Raw genomic sequence first — 15,835 nt, forward strand, 5'->3', positions numbered from 1 at the left:
AGCTTTCTTTCTTCTACTCCATGGTCTCACATGGTGGTTTTCTTCAAAGTCAGCTCTTCCCACCATACATGCTTTAAAACACTTGCGTAGGCAGCCCGCAAGACCCACCTTGCCATGTCTGCTTTTTGTCGGGAATGAGCGTGTGCGCTCTGGCTGCCTTTTGCAGTGCTGAGTCAGAGCTCAAGGTCGGAAGAATTGGGCACAGTGGAATCTCACTTCGAGCCCACGTGGCTTGCTCTGTGAAGGCAAATCTGCCTCTTGAATAGAGGTATTGGGTTCTTCCCTCCCCCTAGTAAGCAGTACCTAATGTCCTGATTTCCTCGAATGTCCAAATTTCATGTCCTTTGTGCAAGCTTTAGCAAAGAGCCTGATGGCTTACTGCCAGTGTAATGTAAATGAGAGAGGAAATGGACAGATGGCTCCGATGTCCATCAGAGGACATATGGTTTGTTATCACATTAGTTTTTCTGGGGTGTGAGTGGGGGAGGGGGGGGTTAAGAAAAGAAGGGACCCATTGCAGTTTGTGAGGAAGGTGAGAAAACGCTAATGCACGGCCATATTTTATTATGGATAGGATTCACTATTCTGACATGGCTTGCTCCCACTCTGTCTGACACACGGAGAGCCCATATGCCTCGAGGAATCTCAGGAGGGAGGAGAGGAAGTCGCTCAGGTGCAGTACAGAGAGTCCGGCATGGCTTGTGCTAATCAGTTATCAGGTCTGTGGGCATTGTTCACTTGGAAGTTGTCTGTGGGCTATCTGGAAAGACAGAACATGTAATGGATCTTCCTGGAGACTTAAGAAAAGGACAATCAGCCTATAGAAGTTGCAGCCAATATGGCTTGAGGTTTTTCCCTGCTGGCGTGAGGAAAGTGACATCTTGGGATCAGCTGTGTCCTTCATGTTCTGACTCAGGATATCTGTAAGGAGAGGGCTGTGACTCAGACTTTAGAGCCAAAGTCTCCCGACCCTGGTCTTAGCCAGAGGAAGTGATGAGTGACAAAGTTTCCTGCCATCTCCCAGGCTGGAATCTTAATTGAGTCTCTGGTGGCATCACTGACAAATTCATTCAAGAACAGGGGGAGGTCTAGCTTCTTTTCAACTTCATAGGCAGATGGTGTTAAGCTCCTAGGTTCTTGAATCTGCAGAAGAGGAAATATGAAGGTGAACCTTGAGAGACATGCAGAGACCTTTAAGGGCCAATTCACACCATTTTCCTAAGGTAGAGTCCCCTTTTCTGTCCCTGAGCTCTGAGGGGGAAATGTTAGTCTCTAATAACACCAGAGGATTTGTCACAAACCTAGTGACCATTGAGTCAATCTTTGGGAAGGACCAACTCTTTTTTGCTGTGTCTTGAGGGCGTTTTGCAGTGTTTGTCATAGCCCTGAGGGATGGAAGACATAGAATCTGGATCCCTTTATATATCTGTATATCTTGGCTGAGAGGAAAAGGCTTATCCTTCAGCATCTCCTCAGTGAAGTCCTCCTTCGTGTCATCATGTGAACCTTTGTTCCAGTGGCCTCCTTCAGGGACTTCAGGGACTGGTTGCTTGCTAAGGGCGGGTTCCCCAGGAATTTGTTCAGTACGTTCAGATAATTGAAACTGAAATGGCTGAGGAGGCCTGGCTCTTCCAAGCCGGAAGAGGAAAGGGAGACAGCTCCCCTCTCTCTCAGGAAGAGATTCTGCACCTTTGGAAGCTTTCCTTTTTTTATCCTGATTTCCACATAGAGCACACAGGGGGTCGGGGTGAGGAATGGGAGGGGAGTCACAGGCTGAAGAGGCAATGCCCAGCTGCGGGTGAGGGAAGAAGGGTAACCACGCGAGTGGGATGGGCCCTGCCCTAGCATGAAAGAATCTTGGGATAAATCCCTTCCAGGAAACATTTGTGTGCAACCCGGGGAGGGAGCCCTTTGGCAACTGAATACCTTTTTGTTGTTGTTGTTGAGCGAGGACCTGAGAGGAAAGTCCCCTGCTGCTCCTGTGAGGGGAAAGTGGAGCATTGGGTATTATGGCATCCCCCAGCCTCAGGGTGGGGAACTCTCGAATAAACTTTCCCGCGTCAAAGGTGGGAGCTGAGTGCGCCGATGCCCCACGGTTTCAGCCCAGGAGGATCCTTAGAGCACTGCTCTGCCCTTGCTGGAGGAGGAGGGTCATAAGCACTGCAGATACGGGGGAGGAGAGATAATTTTCCCCTTACTCTACAACCCTGACCACCCCTGACCGCTACACTCTGACTGGGGTGATGAAACTTTGCACTTAGCAAGTGCAGGAGATGGAACTTTCCCAGGAACTGGGTCTAGGCCAGGGGTGGGCAAACTATGGCCTGGGGGCTGCATCCGGCCCTCCAGGTGTTTTAATCAGCCCTCGAGATCCTGCCGGGGAGCGGGATCCGGGGCTTGCCCCGCTCCGGTGCTCCAGCCAGGGAGCAGGGTCCGGGGCTTGCCCCGCTCCGTGCAGCTCCCAGAAGCAGCAGCATGTCCCCCCTCCGGTTCCTATGCATAGGGGCAGCCGGGGGCCCTACTCCAAGCGCTGCCCCTGCAGCTCCCATTGGCCGGGAACCACTCCTCATTTCTGGCCCCACGCCAGAGCCCTCACACCCTCCCGCACTCCAACTCCCAATTTTGTGAGCATTCATGGCCTACCATACAATTTCCATACCCAGATGTGGCCCTCAGGCCAAAAAGTTTGCCCACCCCAGTCTAGGCTGTGGAATGGACTCCCACTGTGGAGAAGCATGACAGTGGAACTGACCACTCCCAGCGCTAAATGCAAACTCACCTTAGCTTTCCTTCAATTATGTCTTCAAGTACACATGTCAATACACAACACACCCAAAACGCTACTCAAATGCCCTAAAACTACCTCGTTTATTCCCTTGATCCTGGCAAACCCTTCATTCATGCAAAGAGACCCGTCCTTTGCTCATGCATGAGTTGTCTTCAATGAGACTCCTTGCATGAGCAAACACGACTGTCACAGCTAGTGGTTTGCAGGCCTTACGTGGCTTTTGGAACACTGAGATAAACATGTCATTAGATCAAAGTTTGTGAAACTTAGCATCCTTAGGTGACTGGGGTGGGAGGAAGTTTCTTAAAGCATTGCTGAGAACTAGTACAGGTGAAAAAAACGTGCAAAGCACTCCCAAGACGTGCAAAAAGGAAAGTCTGTGCAGTTGATTATGGTCTCTAGAGGACAAAGCAGCTTTTTTCGGATGCTTTCATTTATACAGCGAACCCGAAAAGCAAAATTCGCTGTCAAGTTATTTTGATGGGGTTTTTGAGTGGAAAATTGTATCATTTTAAAGAGTAGAACATTGTTTTATAACAATGTACACTTGCAAAATTAATTATAGGGGACCAAATTAGCCGTGCGTAAGGAGAGAACTGAGAGGGGAAGCACAGCTGACTAGAGGAGAATGGGAACGCATGAGAAATTATGGGGAAAGGGAGACCAATTAGTGCAGGAAGGCTCATTTTCTTTTAGCGCTTATTTCACACGCACATATACATACTTTTCCTGGGGCCATGTCATTATATTCTGAATGGCATTGGCCCCCTCTTGTCTGGTGTTACTGGCCAACGTTAATGGTTCCTTCTGCTATTGAGTGCTTGCTCACATGCTCCTGTTTCAGTTTTTTGCTCATCCCTCTCTATTGTGTTTTTTGCCTGATTGTATCTTGATCTGCAACTGTAAAATACACAGCTGTTCAGAATTATTCAGGATTTTTTAAATCTGGAAATTAGAAGGAGCTGCAATTACAGTGGTATTCTGCACAAAAACGCATGATTCAGGCTTAACATGCAATCGCTGATATTAATCAGCAGAACTTAGATTTGCCATGTTGGAAGCTTAAATAAATCCTGTTTGATACAAGATAATGTATTCACTTTCCACCTCTGTCATCAACAAATTTAACATATTTCCAGTTGATGCTTTAGACTGGGTCATGAGCATAGCTTGAAAACAATATAGGTCTAGACCCTGGCCCCGTGGGATTCCATTTGATAGGAACTCCTCCCTATTCCCTACGGGGTTACAAAGCTTCACACAAGTTTGCTCACAAGAGGGCTTTATAGTGAGATCATGTTAGGCATGCTAAACCTTTTTTAGTCTCAGTATAGGACTTCAGTGCTTTGGTTTTCAGAACAATATTCACTGGGGCTGAGGTTACCAAAGCCTTTTGGGGATAATCTCATTAGGATAATTAAACATCTGTATAATTCTCTTTCTCCATATGTGCAAGAATTATTAAGTTGTATTTTCATGTGACTCTTGAGCTGCTTTGCTTGGCAAATTGTAGAAACATACAGTAATAGGGTTTGAATGCTGGTAAATAGAAGAACTGGATTACACGAGAAGATCTTATTCAGAAGAACAGTGTGAATCCTGAGGACTTTATTGGTTATGGGTCATCAACATTAGTTTATTAAATAATGAAATGACACGTTTAAGTGTTATAGGAGTCAATAGGAATGAGCACTGAAGAAATGCCTATAAATAAATAAGTAAAAAAATTTCAGCATGATGACATTTTTAAAAACATTTTAAAAACTTCTCACATTTCCACACTTAGAATGACTGATGTTATCTTTGAGTGCTATTAACTGACCATTTTGAATCAGCGTGTAGTCTCGTTTACTCAAAGGAATGACTGACAATTGCCTTTCATTTGAATGAGTGGATGATATGAGACAGCTCTGTTGGAACAATGACATTTTGTTGGATTCAGAACATATCTATTGTCTTGGTTATCTGTATCTAAAATTATATGACAAACAGAACTTCTTCTGCTCTGGAGGTTTATGCGGTGTCAAGGGATGATAAAGGGGAAGTTTCAGCAAGGCATAGGTAAGGTAGGTAATATGTTACCAGCAACTGTTGCTTATTGTGACAAGTGGCATTACTTTTGGAGAATAAACATTTTTATATTCTCAGGGAGAAAGCTTTAGAGACTAGAATTTTCTGACTGTAGAATTTCTCTTTCTCCCATTGACCTTTGTCAATAAATCCCCATGCCAAAGCACCCTTTGTTGTTCTCTCTCGCTCCAATTTCCTGTGCCAGGTCCTGAAATAGATGAAAGTGCTGAATAAGTGTTTCTCAAGACAGTGATTGTTATGTCTACCTACACCCTTCCGCACACTGAAAAGTGGATTTTGAACTGCCTGAGCTCATGTTGTGTAGGGCTTCCTGAAGCAGATATGCTATAATAGTTTTTATGTCTTCCTACTGGGATGAATTCCAAGCCAGTAAAAGGCAAACTGAATTAATTCAACAATGACATATGCCACTGGAAACTGTTTACATTTCTTAGCAAAATTGGAGTTTCCTCGTCCATGGTTTTTATTTTGTTTTGTTTTTTTTATGCCGAAGTAAGGCATATCCTGGGCACAGTTACAACAAGGGTACATTATTTGCTCTACCACTGCTTGGTGTTCTCAGTTTAAAAATGAAAGATTGAAAGGCCGAGTGCAGAGAAGTATACAGCTCTGTATCTTTCTTTTCAATGTATCATTTCCTCGACAATTTTTTCCTGTTACCCAGCCTGCTGTCTTATAATCTGCTTCTCTTCCCCTGTACCAAAAAAGGCACCTGCTGGCAGTCCAGATGTACTGCTAAAGTCTTCGCGCATCAACACTCATCTTACAGCAACTGTCGCTGATGTTTTTATTTAAGTTCACTCCAAACATCGCTTAAGCAGTTAAAAACACTTAAAGTTTCTCTTCAAAACCAAGAAACTGATTTTCGCTCTCAAGTGGCAGATTGTTGCTTGGCCATTTCCACTTGGAATCTCAGCCTCAGCCATCAGCATCAGTGAATTGTGCTACCTTTGACATATTGAGCTCTTTCTTCTTTTCACATCCGTGGCAAGACAGGTATGAGAGGTCAGATAAGCACAATCTCCCCAGTAGAATAAATAAAAGAAACATAATGAATATTACAAAAGTATTGTACTTAATTACGGTGTGTCAAAACTCTAAGTCAGGATGTGTTTACTAAGGGATGTAAATTATTTCATGCGAACTGAAATACACATTTTTATGCCAAAGCATAAGGAGAGGATCGTGTATGGAACACACACCTTGTAGGAAAGAAGTGAAGTAATATTCTATCTGGCATGGGGTTACTGGTGGTATTTCACTTTCCTAGTAAATTTTAATGGACCATATGTTTTAATTTGCTCTTCTCTACCACTCAGTAGTACTCCTCCTCCCCCCCCCCCCCCAGTGAGTTGTGATGCTTAATTATTTTTAAAGCGATTTGAGTTCCACTGATGAAAAGATTGTTCTTGCTTCAACTACTAAATGAAATCAAATATCTTAATCGTGGTGCAGTTAGTGTATTGCAATGACTAAAGCAGACAATGTGAAATAGACTATAAGCTCTAATGCATAGCGCACACAAGTTCTAAATAAAAACTGTGAATAATGTTTCTGAGACAAGTTAGCAAGAAGCCGGTGCCCTCTGCAACCTTTATTTATTGAGGTTAGAGACTAGGAATGATATTGGCTACTCATCTCTCTTGTGATCAATTCTGCACTCAGTACACGTTCTCTTCCCCCCAAAATCCCTCTGATTAGCACCTCATTTAGGCTTGCCTGCCAAAGGGCATTACCTCCATCAGCCTATTTCTTAAAACTAGAAAGATTTCTTGCTGGGCTTGGAGCAGCCTATGGTCTTGCTCTGTTTTCAGCCGTCTGGCAAAAGCATTTACAATTAACCTTTACTTCCATGTTGTTTGAATTTTACTCCTGCCTACGGAGGAGTACAATCTAAATGCTATTAAAATAGAGTATGACTTCATATTATGTGACATCCAATTATCCGTGTTTTGCCTACCTATGGTGAAAAGGCAATTATGTTTCTCTGGTAAGATTTGCTGCTGTTTCAGAAGAGATGATAATACAGTACGGAACAAGGGCATGGAATTGTTCTAGTCAGAGAAAACACATGGCGGGGGTGAGAGGGAATAAACAAAAAGTCAAGTGTGTATTTTTCTATCTTTGTTCTGATCTGAGGCCATTTACAATCTTCCTTACCCTGCTGCTTCTTATTGACATTTGTGGAACAGCCGCAGGCTGTTTGTTAAGGAATGCAAAATGAATGACAGAAACTGCACCCAATAATTTTTCACTTAAGCTATTGTCCAAAAAAGTTTCACTTTTCAACAGTTTGTGAATTTGCACAAGTTAGAGGGCTTTTTGAAATATGGAATGCTCCTTAAAATGTAAGTTATCGTGGGACGGGGTCCCTCTTGTCATTATACGTGTATACAGTTCCTAGAACAATAGGTCCCAATACCTGGCTGAGGCCTCTACTTTCGTGTATGCAAGGCCCTATCATCCTAGTGTTAGTTCTGCTGACTCATCCTGATATCAGCTGCCAGGATCTTGCCATAGTTTTATTTTGTATAAAACCTGAGAAATAAGGGTTTCCACAGTGGATTGCAACAGGTTCCATCTGTCCACCCATTTCAATAATCAATGTTCTAAAAGTACCTTCGTATGTACTAACTCAACAGACCTTAACAATTCACTGAGCATTATGACATGCTACTGGATTGATAATGGGTTGAGGTTTTTTCTAAGTGCAGTTATTACAATAATGCATACATTAAAGTAAATTTTACATAGAGCTTTGTAAAAGAGTAAGACACATTCCCTGCCCCAAAGCACTTACAAACAAGGGGCATGAACCTGCAAAGTTTACTTACCAAGCAGAGCTCTTAATTCATTGAACTGGGGGAATGACTTACGATGGTAAGAGTAACGCTTGGATCCTGTTTGCAGGATCTGGCCCTAAAATTGTGGGTAAGTAAAGTTAAGATTGCAACTAGGTACAGTAGTAGAATCCAGTTGATGCATTGTATATGCACCATACTTTCATGCTGTAATGCTTATATGAAAGTGAAGAATTGAGCGACTCGCTTTTTTGAAGGTCCATTCTCTGATTATTTGCTCACATCATGTGAACTGGAGTGAAACTGGAGTGACGGCAGTTTTAATTTTGTGTATAAATGTAGCCATTGTAGCATCATTCTATTTACTGGTACTGATTATGTTCATTACAGCAGACAAGAATAGCTCCAGTATGGCAACCAGACCTTCTCCTGGCAAAATGGAATGGATCATCCCTCTGATTGTGGTGTCAGCCCTGACCTTTGTGTGCCTCATTCTTCTTCTTGCTGTGCTGGTTTACTGGAGGTGAGCCCATTTCCTTTACATTGGGAACTGATTGTGATTTAAAAGACTGTTGGGAGTGTCTTTTTAATATGTCTCTGTAATTTTTATTTTACTGGCTGTGACGATGATGGATGATATCTCTAGAGGTGTTAGGACAGCTGTATTCGTTAACTATTTCAAGTGTCTCCAGTATTAATTTTTGTGTCATGAAAATGAGATTAGTGGTAGCAATGCCCAAAACCACTTGTAACACAGACTAGTGTTTCCTCAATTACCTCTCCTTAAATAGCTATAAGAACGCACGTCAATCCTGACCTTCGGGAAAGATGGTCTTGTGAAAAAGGCTCATTGAACCGGGGCTCTGAGTTCTAGACCTGTCTTGGCCACAGACTCCCTGTATGATCTTGGACAATTCCCTTCAGAGTTCTGTGCCTCAGTTTCCCCATCTGTACATTGAGGACAATAATCCTTGTCTACCTCACAGCAGTGTTTTGGGGATTAGCTCTGTAATATTAGTGAGGTGCCCAGATACTACTGTAATGAAACACATAATAAAGCCTCTGGGAATAAAATACAATAAAAACAAACCCTTTAGATTGCCTCTTCTGAAGAGATCCTGTTGGTTAGGCCGAGTTGTATATTGGTTTTTAATGATGGGGATGATAGTTCCCCCATGAGGGAACTAGGTTTAGCATCACTAAACTCATCTCACTTTAGACCTTAAAACAGATTTGATTCTAAAGCATCTTTCTAGATGTACCTGAAGCCACTGCATCTTTTGTCTTCTGTTGAGATAAAGTTATTTGCTAGAGTTTACCTTAGCATGTACTTCTGTGCAAGACAGGCTCTGAGGAGAGGCCCAGGGCTTTTCTGCTATGGAATTTACCATTTCTTTTCTAGAAGAGAATCTGGATCCTGAAGGACAGGAGGGATGACTAGTTCAAAAAGCCCTGGAGTGCCTGTCCAGAAAGGAAAGGTTTAAATAGCAGGGCCAGGAAACAGCAGGTCTCTACTGGTTAAATCTTTGCCATCCCAGTCCAGAGCTCCAGGGGTTTCAGATCCACTTGCTGTCATGGGGACCCAGATGTTTAGATGGAGTAACCAAGGCTGGGAAGTAGGAAAAGGCAATTTCAGGGTTCTAGCACAGATCAGCGTGTTGGATTTGGGTGCAATGTTCATTGCTGATGTCTGTAGTATCAGTGTTCGTTTTGGTTTGGGTCTGTATCAAAAGAACTTGAGTTTTCACTGTTAGTCTTTTAAACCATTTTTCTTCAATGGTTGAGCACAAATTTACAAAGGATTAACCCAGTACAAATGTCAATATTGATTAATACAAATAGTTTATTGCAAAAACAGTTTAAATAGGGCATGGGAGGGGTAGTATCATTAGAAATCCATGTATTTTAATCATATTCCATAAAGAACCAATTTATGGGACTACGAGTCTATCTTCTAAACCATCTTTGAGCAACGATTAATTGGCCAACTTGATGGATCTGGAAAGTTCACACAAAGATTAATAAATAGGCAATAGTGCTCCACATTAAAAGCTTTTCAATTAACAGATGCAAATAATTAACATTACTGTGAGGCTATGGTGAATACAGTACTAACATTAATTAGTTAAAAGATTCAATTGTAAAGACTCCAGTGGCACCCCCTGTAGCTGGCCTTTCTTTCATTGCATACCTTTTTTCTAAAATCTGTCCTATTTGTCCACCAGATACGCAAACAAAGAGGCAAATTTCTCATCCATGCAACACCACTGAAGTAAATGGGGTTCTACAGGGTAATATGTGTGATAGAGGGTAATATTTATCTCACAGTGATTTAAGAGGTCCTTCTCAGAAAAAAAGCCTTTGAGGCTGAAAGAAAATCGTAATAGGAATCATCCAGGAAAATGGGTGCAGGGTGCTGGGAGATGATATCTTTTATTTGGGAAACGTTGGTACTTTTGGTACAATTTCGCTAAGGCACTGTGAGGAGTAATTGAGAAAACTAGTGTTGGATTTGCTGAAACAGTAGCAAAACTTTGCTCGAAGATATGCAGTAGAATTGCAGTGCCTGCTTCATCACCAATATCTATAGAGCAACCGTTAGTAAATGCTTTTAACGGAGATGGCTATACTATGGGTGACTAAAATTAAAATATAACTGAGGTTCAACACGTTCTCCTTTAATTCTCCTAAAAAGTCACTTGAAACATTTTATTTGTTCAGTTCTTACAAAAAACTACATAGAGCAAGGAAGAAACATGGGGAAAGACCTTAATTGAAATTCAGTTACTTATTTGATAGCATAAAGGCACAGGAACTAGTCTTTGTCTGTTCTATAATTTGCATGAGTAAGAAACCATTTGTTAACAGATTGATAAGAATTATGAAAACCAGACATTATACCCCATCACAATAATGGAGAGCCTCTCAGTGTATGTAATCTACACTGAAAACTCAAGGAGATTCAATATTACTTTAGACATGAAAAATATACATTTGGACCTCTACATGAAGCACAAATATACGGATATGATTATCAGTCTAAAGGTATTTATGAACAAATATAAAATAACAAATTTGGAGTCAATAACCAACCAGAAGGGTACACATTAGATGTTAACAGACATGCCATATATACCGAGTAGGAATTAATTTAAGATTTTGTGTATGAAAATCCTTGAGGCTATGAAACTAGTATACAAGTGCAATAAGAAAGGCAAACAGGGTTTTGGAATGAATTAACAAGAGCTATAACACCAATTGTATGCAGTGATATTTCTGACTGTACAGAGCATTGGCAATGAAGTGGTTCCACTTCATTTTGAGTGCCCTTTTCAGTTTCTTCACTTTCCTTAGGAAAAATAACGTATTTACATCGGTGGGCATTTAAAATAAAACCACCCACGCAATCTAATCTAAAAGTTAGGAAATTAAGATAAACTGGGTCTTCAGAAAGAAATACTTAAAGTGAAATGGGCAACATATGGAATAATTTGCTAAATAAGGCCATCAAAGCAAATAGCATGAAAATGAGTATGAGACAGATTTTTCAGAGTGAGAAACATGCTACTGAAGTATAAGCACAAAAACCAGTTGTTAAGAAAAGATAATCCTCAAGGGGACAGGCGTGTTGGTCCAAGTGGTCTTTTCCTGTCCAGCGATTCTTTGTTCTTGTGTGAGAAAAGCATTAGGAAACTCCTACCGAGAATTAGAAAATTCAGAAGAGACATGGATTACCCTTTAGCAATGCATTTTGAGGGTAAAACAACTTGATATTTTCACTTTTGGGCATTTGAGAGACTAGATGATTTGAGAACAGAGGTGACATAAATAGAACATTGAAGCAGAGCAAAGCCTTCTGGTTGTTTGCCTTGTATTGATGCCCTAGCATCTAGAGGTCTAAATAAGGAGTTAGATTTTTTTGTTTGTGAATATATATAGCAAAATTAACTCTGTTCTGATCCTTTGCAATTGTCATTTCATGTTCTATATATGAAATGTTTCATATTATGTAAATGGAAGGGAACAGTTTGGAAATTGAAAGAGCAGAAGACAGTCTCTGTTTTTCTAAGCTTTTCCCACCTTTCAAGGTGTTGAACTTCAATATAGTATTCAGTAGAAAATCTTTACAGTTGGAGATATTTGAGAGGGGTTTGTCCCACTTTTGTATGAGATTCTTGATTTGCAGGGGCAATTTGTGCTTCCTACTCCCTTTGCCTGAAGGAGATTGGACAAATGGAGACTGTGACATGACAGATCTTTGAATGAGGAGGTCACTTTATTCTCTCTAGCACTGCTACCATCTGAAGTCATGAAAAGACATTGCAACATACATCCAGCAAATTTGGCCTCTTTTTTACACTCATTTTCTTAGTCTTAACATTTTTTTAATGAAGCTGCAGTGCAAAGCGGGCTTTGGTTTTTGTGGGGTTTTTTTGCATTATTATAGAGGCAAATAAAATGTCAGCATAATGAGGCTGAAAAAAATCCCATTGTCTGATACCCCAGAACAATGAGCTGATAGCTTCCTCAGATATCCACAGGACAATCAGAAACCCAATCTTTGTATTATAACAGAATTGGCTTGAAACTTTACTGGTGTTGATTGTGAACCTCTGGTTGCTGGGGTAGGAGGAATGAGAAGTCCATCATTTAACATTTCACTTTTGTATACCTTGGTTCACATCTTTATTCACATTTGAAAATGAGTTTGGCAATCTGATCTTTAGTGCTAGTGGACATGATGACTGGAATGTCTGTTCACACAAGGTCTAAAACAAGATGACTTGTTTTATGCCTGGAATGAGGGGCATTAGTAGACTGGCAAAGGAAAACTAGCACAATGCTTATCCAGACTGTGCTTGGATTAGTAGCACCCCACTCCTGCTAAATAAAGTATGTGTTCCAGTGACAGTTAGCATAGGAATACTGAAGGAAGGTGAGAGTCTAGTCATGAACATAATCACACTGGTTTGCAGGAAGGATATCTAGACAGTCAGTTGCTAGTCACAGAAGTACTGATGGGAACAAACCAAAAGGTTTGGATGTGCTTATGTGTGCATAGGATCCCTTTCTCTGTGCTTTGAGAATTGAATGAAATATTCCATACTTCTAGCCTCCAGACCTCTGTGTGTGTGTGTGTGTGTATGTGAGCAAGAGACTGTACACTTAACTTTTCATACAGCAAACCAATTTGTGTACCGTGCTGTGCCCTGATATGGCATGAGACATGTTAATGGTTACACAGCCGATTTCAGGAAACTCTATCGCAGATTAAACCTCTGTATGGTGGTACGGGAATTATTAATCATTAGAACTGTGAAGGTAAGCGGGATACTTGGTGTCACTAGTTCTGCATGTTGATGCCAGCATGCTCTTTGTACGTCTGTTTCATAGAGGAGCAGGGAGACGGCTACATTATTCTGGGAACACACGACATATTTAGACATGCAATGAGTTCTTGTCTCTGAGCTTTACAGTGAAATAAAATGGTATTTCATGTGACTGGTGACCTTTCATTCTCTGTCAGATGTTTTTGTTTGTGCCTTTATTCAAAACAATACCACGCCATAGAGAGCAGTTTAAAAAGGGTAAAACACGCAGACACTATTAAGAAGCAATTAACATTTTAGAGTTTTAGCCAACAGCAGTTTTTAAATAGGAACTAAATTATATCCATTTCTCATTTTCAGCTAAGAGGAGGAAATTAATTCACAAGTGTAGCTTGAGAGTTTTCTTTTCCCCTCTTTTCAGTGGATACCATAATTCACCTTTGAATTATGGCAGTTGTCAACGTTGTGATCCTGAAGACAAAGCAGGAACGTCGTACTGCCTTTCTTATTAAATCAAGCTGTTTATACAGTGCTAATATGTTTACATTCAGGAGGGATTTCTGCAGCAACACAGCTGCTGCCTTTCAGCGCGCAAAGCTACCTTGCAGTGCTTGTTTGTAATCACATGGTCTTTGAGGTAGCTTGGGAGGAAATGATTTTAACTTCCTTGGGCAAAAGTTCGATAGGAACTTTTTTTCTGTGGGTTTTTTTAATAGCATTCTATAGAGTTTAAGAGTGAGTCAGAAGATCTGCGTTCTCTTTCCCACTCTGTCATTGATTCATTGTGTGACCCTGGGCAAACCACCGAGTGTTAGATAGTAGTACCCTCAAGCTCAATGGCAGAGATCTCATTGACTTCAGTGAGAGCAAGGTTAGGCCCTTAATATCTCAGGGCCAGGCCTGTTTCCCAACTGGTGTGTTAGTGATAAAACACTTAGCCTCGTCTGTAAATCTACAGGTGAAAAGTGCTAGGTAAGAGCCAAGTACTGTTGTTATAATTACCACTGCTAATGAACATTCTCTAGGAAAGCTACCGTTCGATACTTAACTCTACACTGCAGCCTGTGTCGGAACCTATTGGAAGTGAGGGAGATTTCTGTCTGACCAGTGGTGGAGCTGTTGTTTGATCATTTTATGGGTTTTCTCTTATGAATACCCATGATATTGTATTTTGTCTGATGTACTTTGCTGAAAAGTGAATATTGCTGTTATATTGCAAATTCACAGCATTTCTAAAATTGCTTGTTTAGTTTAATAAGAGAACCTACTTTCAATGTACTTAAAAATGTTCCTGTCTCTACTGAATGTCACACTCTTGGAAGAGTCTAGGTAACATTTTCAAAAGCACCCAGTCCCATTTTCAAAAAGGACTTAGGTATCTAAGTCTCCCTGAAAGTCAATAGGACTTAGGCTTCCAAGTACCTAAGTCATTTTTGAAAATGGGATGTAGGTTCAAAAGTCACTGAAGCACTTTTGAAAATTTTGCCTGCCGTCTTGATGGCACTGAGTACTGACGTTTTGGACAGAGAAGGGCCAGAGCTGAAAGGTTTTGGTACCTATCCAATCTTTTCCAAAATTCAGGGGGGATGGATCCATTTTTTTTCAGTCAGCCTGTGCTCTCACTGGCCTGGGAAGTTCAGCAGACAACTGGCTGAACTGTTCCCAGTCCTCTGCATAGTCACTACATTGTCTTGGCTCTCTGGCTAGATCCCAAAAGTCCACCCCTTGCAGGGTATAGTCTCTTCTCCCTGCGACCGCGCTCTGTTAGCAGCTTCCCTTCTTCGGCCTCTTCAGCCGTGGCACCTTCTTTCACAGCTATTGTCCCCTTTTTGGCAGCAGAACACAGACCCAGCAGCCACTTCGGTCAGGGACCCAGCTCCTGGTCATCTGACACCTTGTCAGATGACTTAACTCGTTGTCTCCCACTGAGGAATCAGGCCAAATCTCACCCGAGTGCAATTGAGTCCTCAATCCTCTCAAAGGGCCATTATGGAGCTATAGCCCAGTGCCAAGTTCAGGTCTGGAGTTAATCTTTTCTGAAGTTAGACGGCCCATGTTTAGTTTTGTGTCTGTCCACAGAATAGGCGCAGCATGGGCAATAGCATTACAAGTTTCTCCCACGCTGCCCTGACACAATGCATCAAAACACCTTTCTGGAGGGACAGCCATCTCTAGAAGTGAAAGAGTAATTTAGCTCTTGGTGCCTCTGCTGAATCGTCCAGGAAACGATTTTAATCAGAGCTCTTTTCTGTGATGTCAATAGTTGTCCACAAAAAACTGGTTGGTGGTCTCAATCCAGCTGGTAACAATGCTCAGCATTTCCAAGGTGGATTTGAATCATTGCCCTAGAGATGATAGAGTCTCTCTCTCATTGCCAGTCGCCTGAGAGATCCATTTATTATTTCACAAAATATTTATTTGCATTGGCACAGCCACTATTAATAATGGCTTTCAATAAAACCTGCAGAATTCTCCAGGCTTCCCTTTCTGCCAGCCTCCTAGATTAGTTTGGCATGCAGTCGGTCCTTAACATGGAATAACCACAATACTTTCTTCTTCTAATTAAAAACCTTATTTTGAAGTTGCTCTGTATTGAACTTTGAAAACTAGCTACTTGAACACAGCAACTGTTTTTACTGCTCAGTTTGCTGTGAAACAAATTGCCATTTTCAAACCTAGTAAGTGCCCAGTCATTCTAGATGTGCAGAATATTTGCTTACGAAGATTGGTCTAAAACATCAGTCCCACTAGATTCTGATTAATTCAAAAATTAACTGTTCAAGCAACCACTTACATACAGTAAGATGCAGATATGGTGTTACAGC

General features: G+C 41.4%; 1 protein-coding gene across 7 annotated transcripts in view; it reads left to right on the forward strand.

Annotated features, from left to right (window-relative positions):
* Positions 1-15,835, forward strand: part of PTPRG (protein tyrosine phosphatase receptor type G) — a 610,647-nt gene that overhangs the window by 501,084 nt on the left and 93,728 nt on the right. For 5 of the 7 annotated variants that reach the window (XM_037903818.2, XM_037903817.2, XM_037903820.2 and 2 more), the window contains exon 13: positions 8,071-8,203. In XM_037903818.2, coding sequence (XP_037759746.1) covers positions 8,071-8,203 — 133 coding nt within the window. The remainder of the gene's footprint in view (positions 1-8,070; positions 8,204-15,835) is intronic. The other 2 variants (XM_043550714.1, XM_043550713.1) reach the window with 1 other exon arrangement.

This window comes from Chelonia mydas, chromosome 7 (assembly GCF_015237465.2).
Source record: "Chelonia mydas isolate rCheMyd1 chromosome 7, rCheMyd1.pri.v2, whole genome shotgun sequence".
Lineage (NCBI taxonomy): Eukaryota > Metazoa > Chordata > Testudines > Cheloniidae > Chelonia > Chelonia mydas.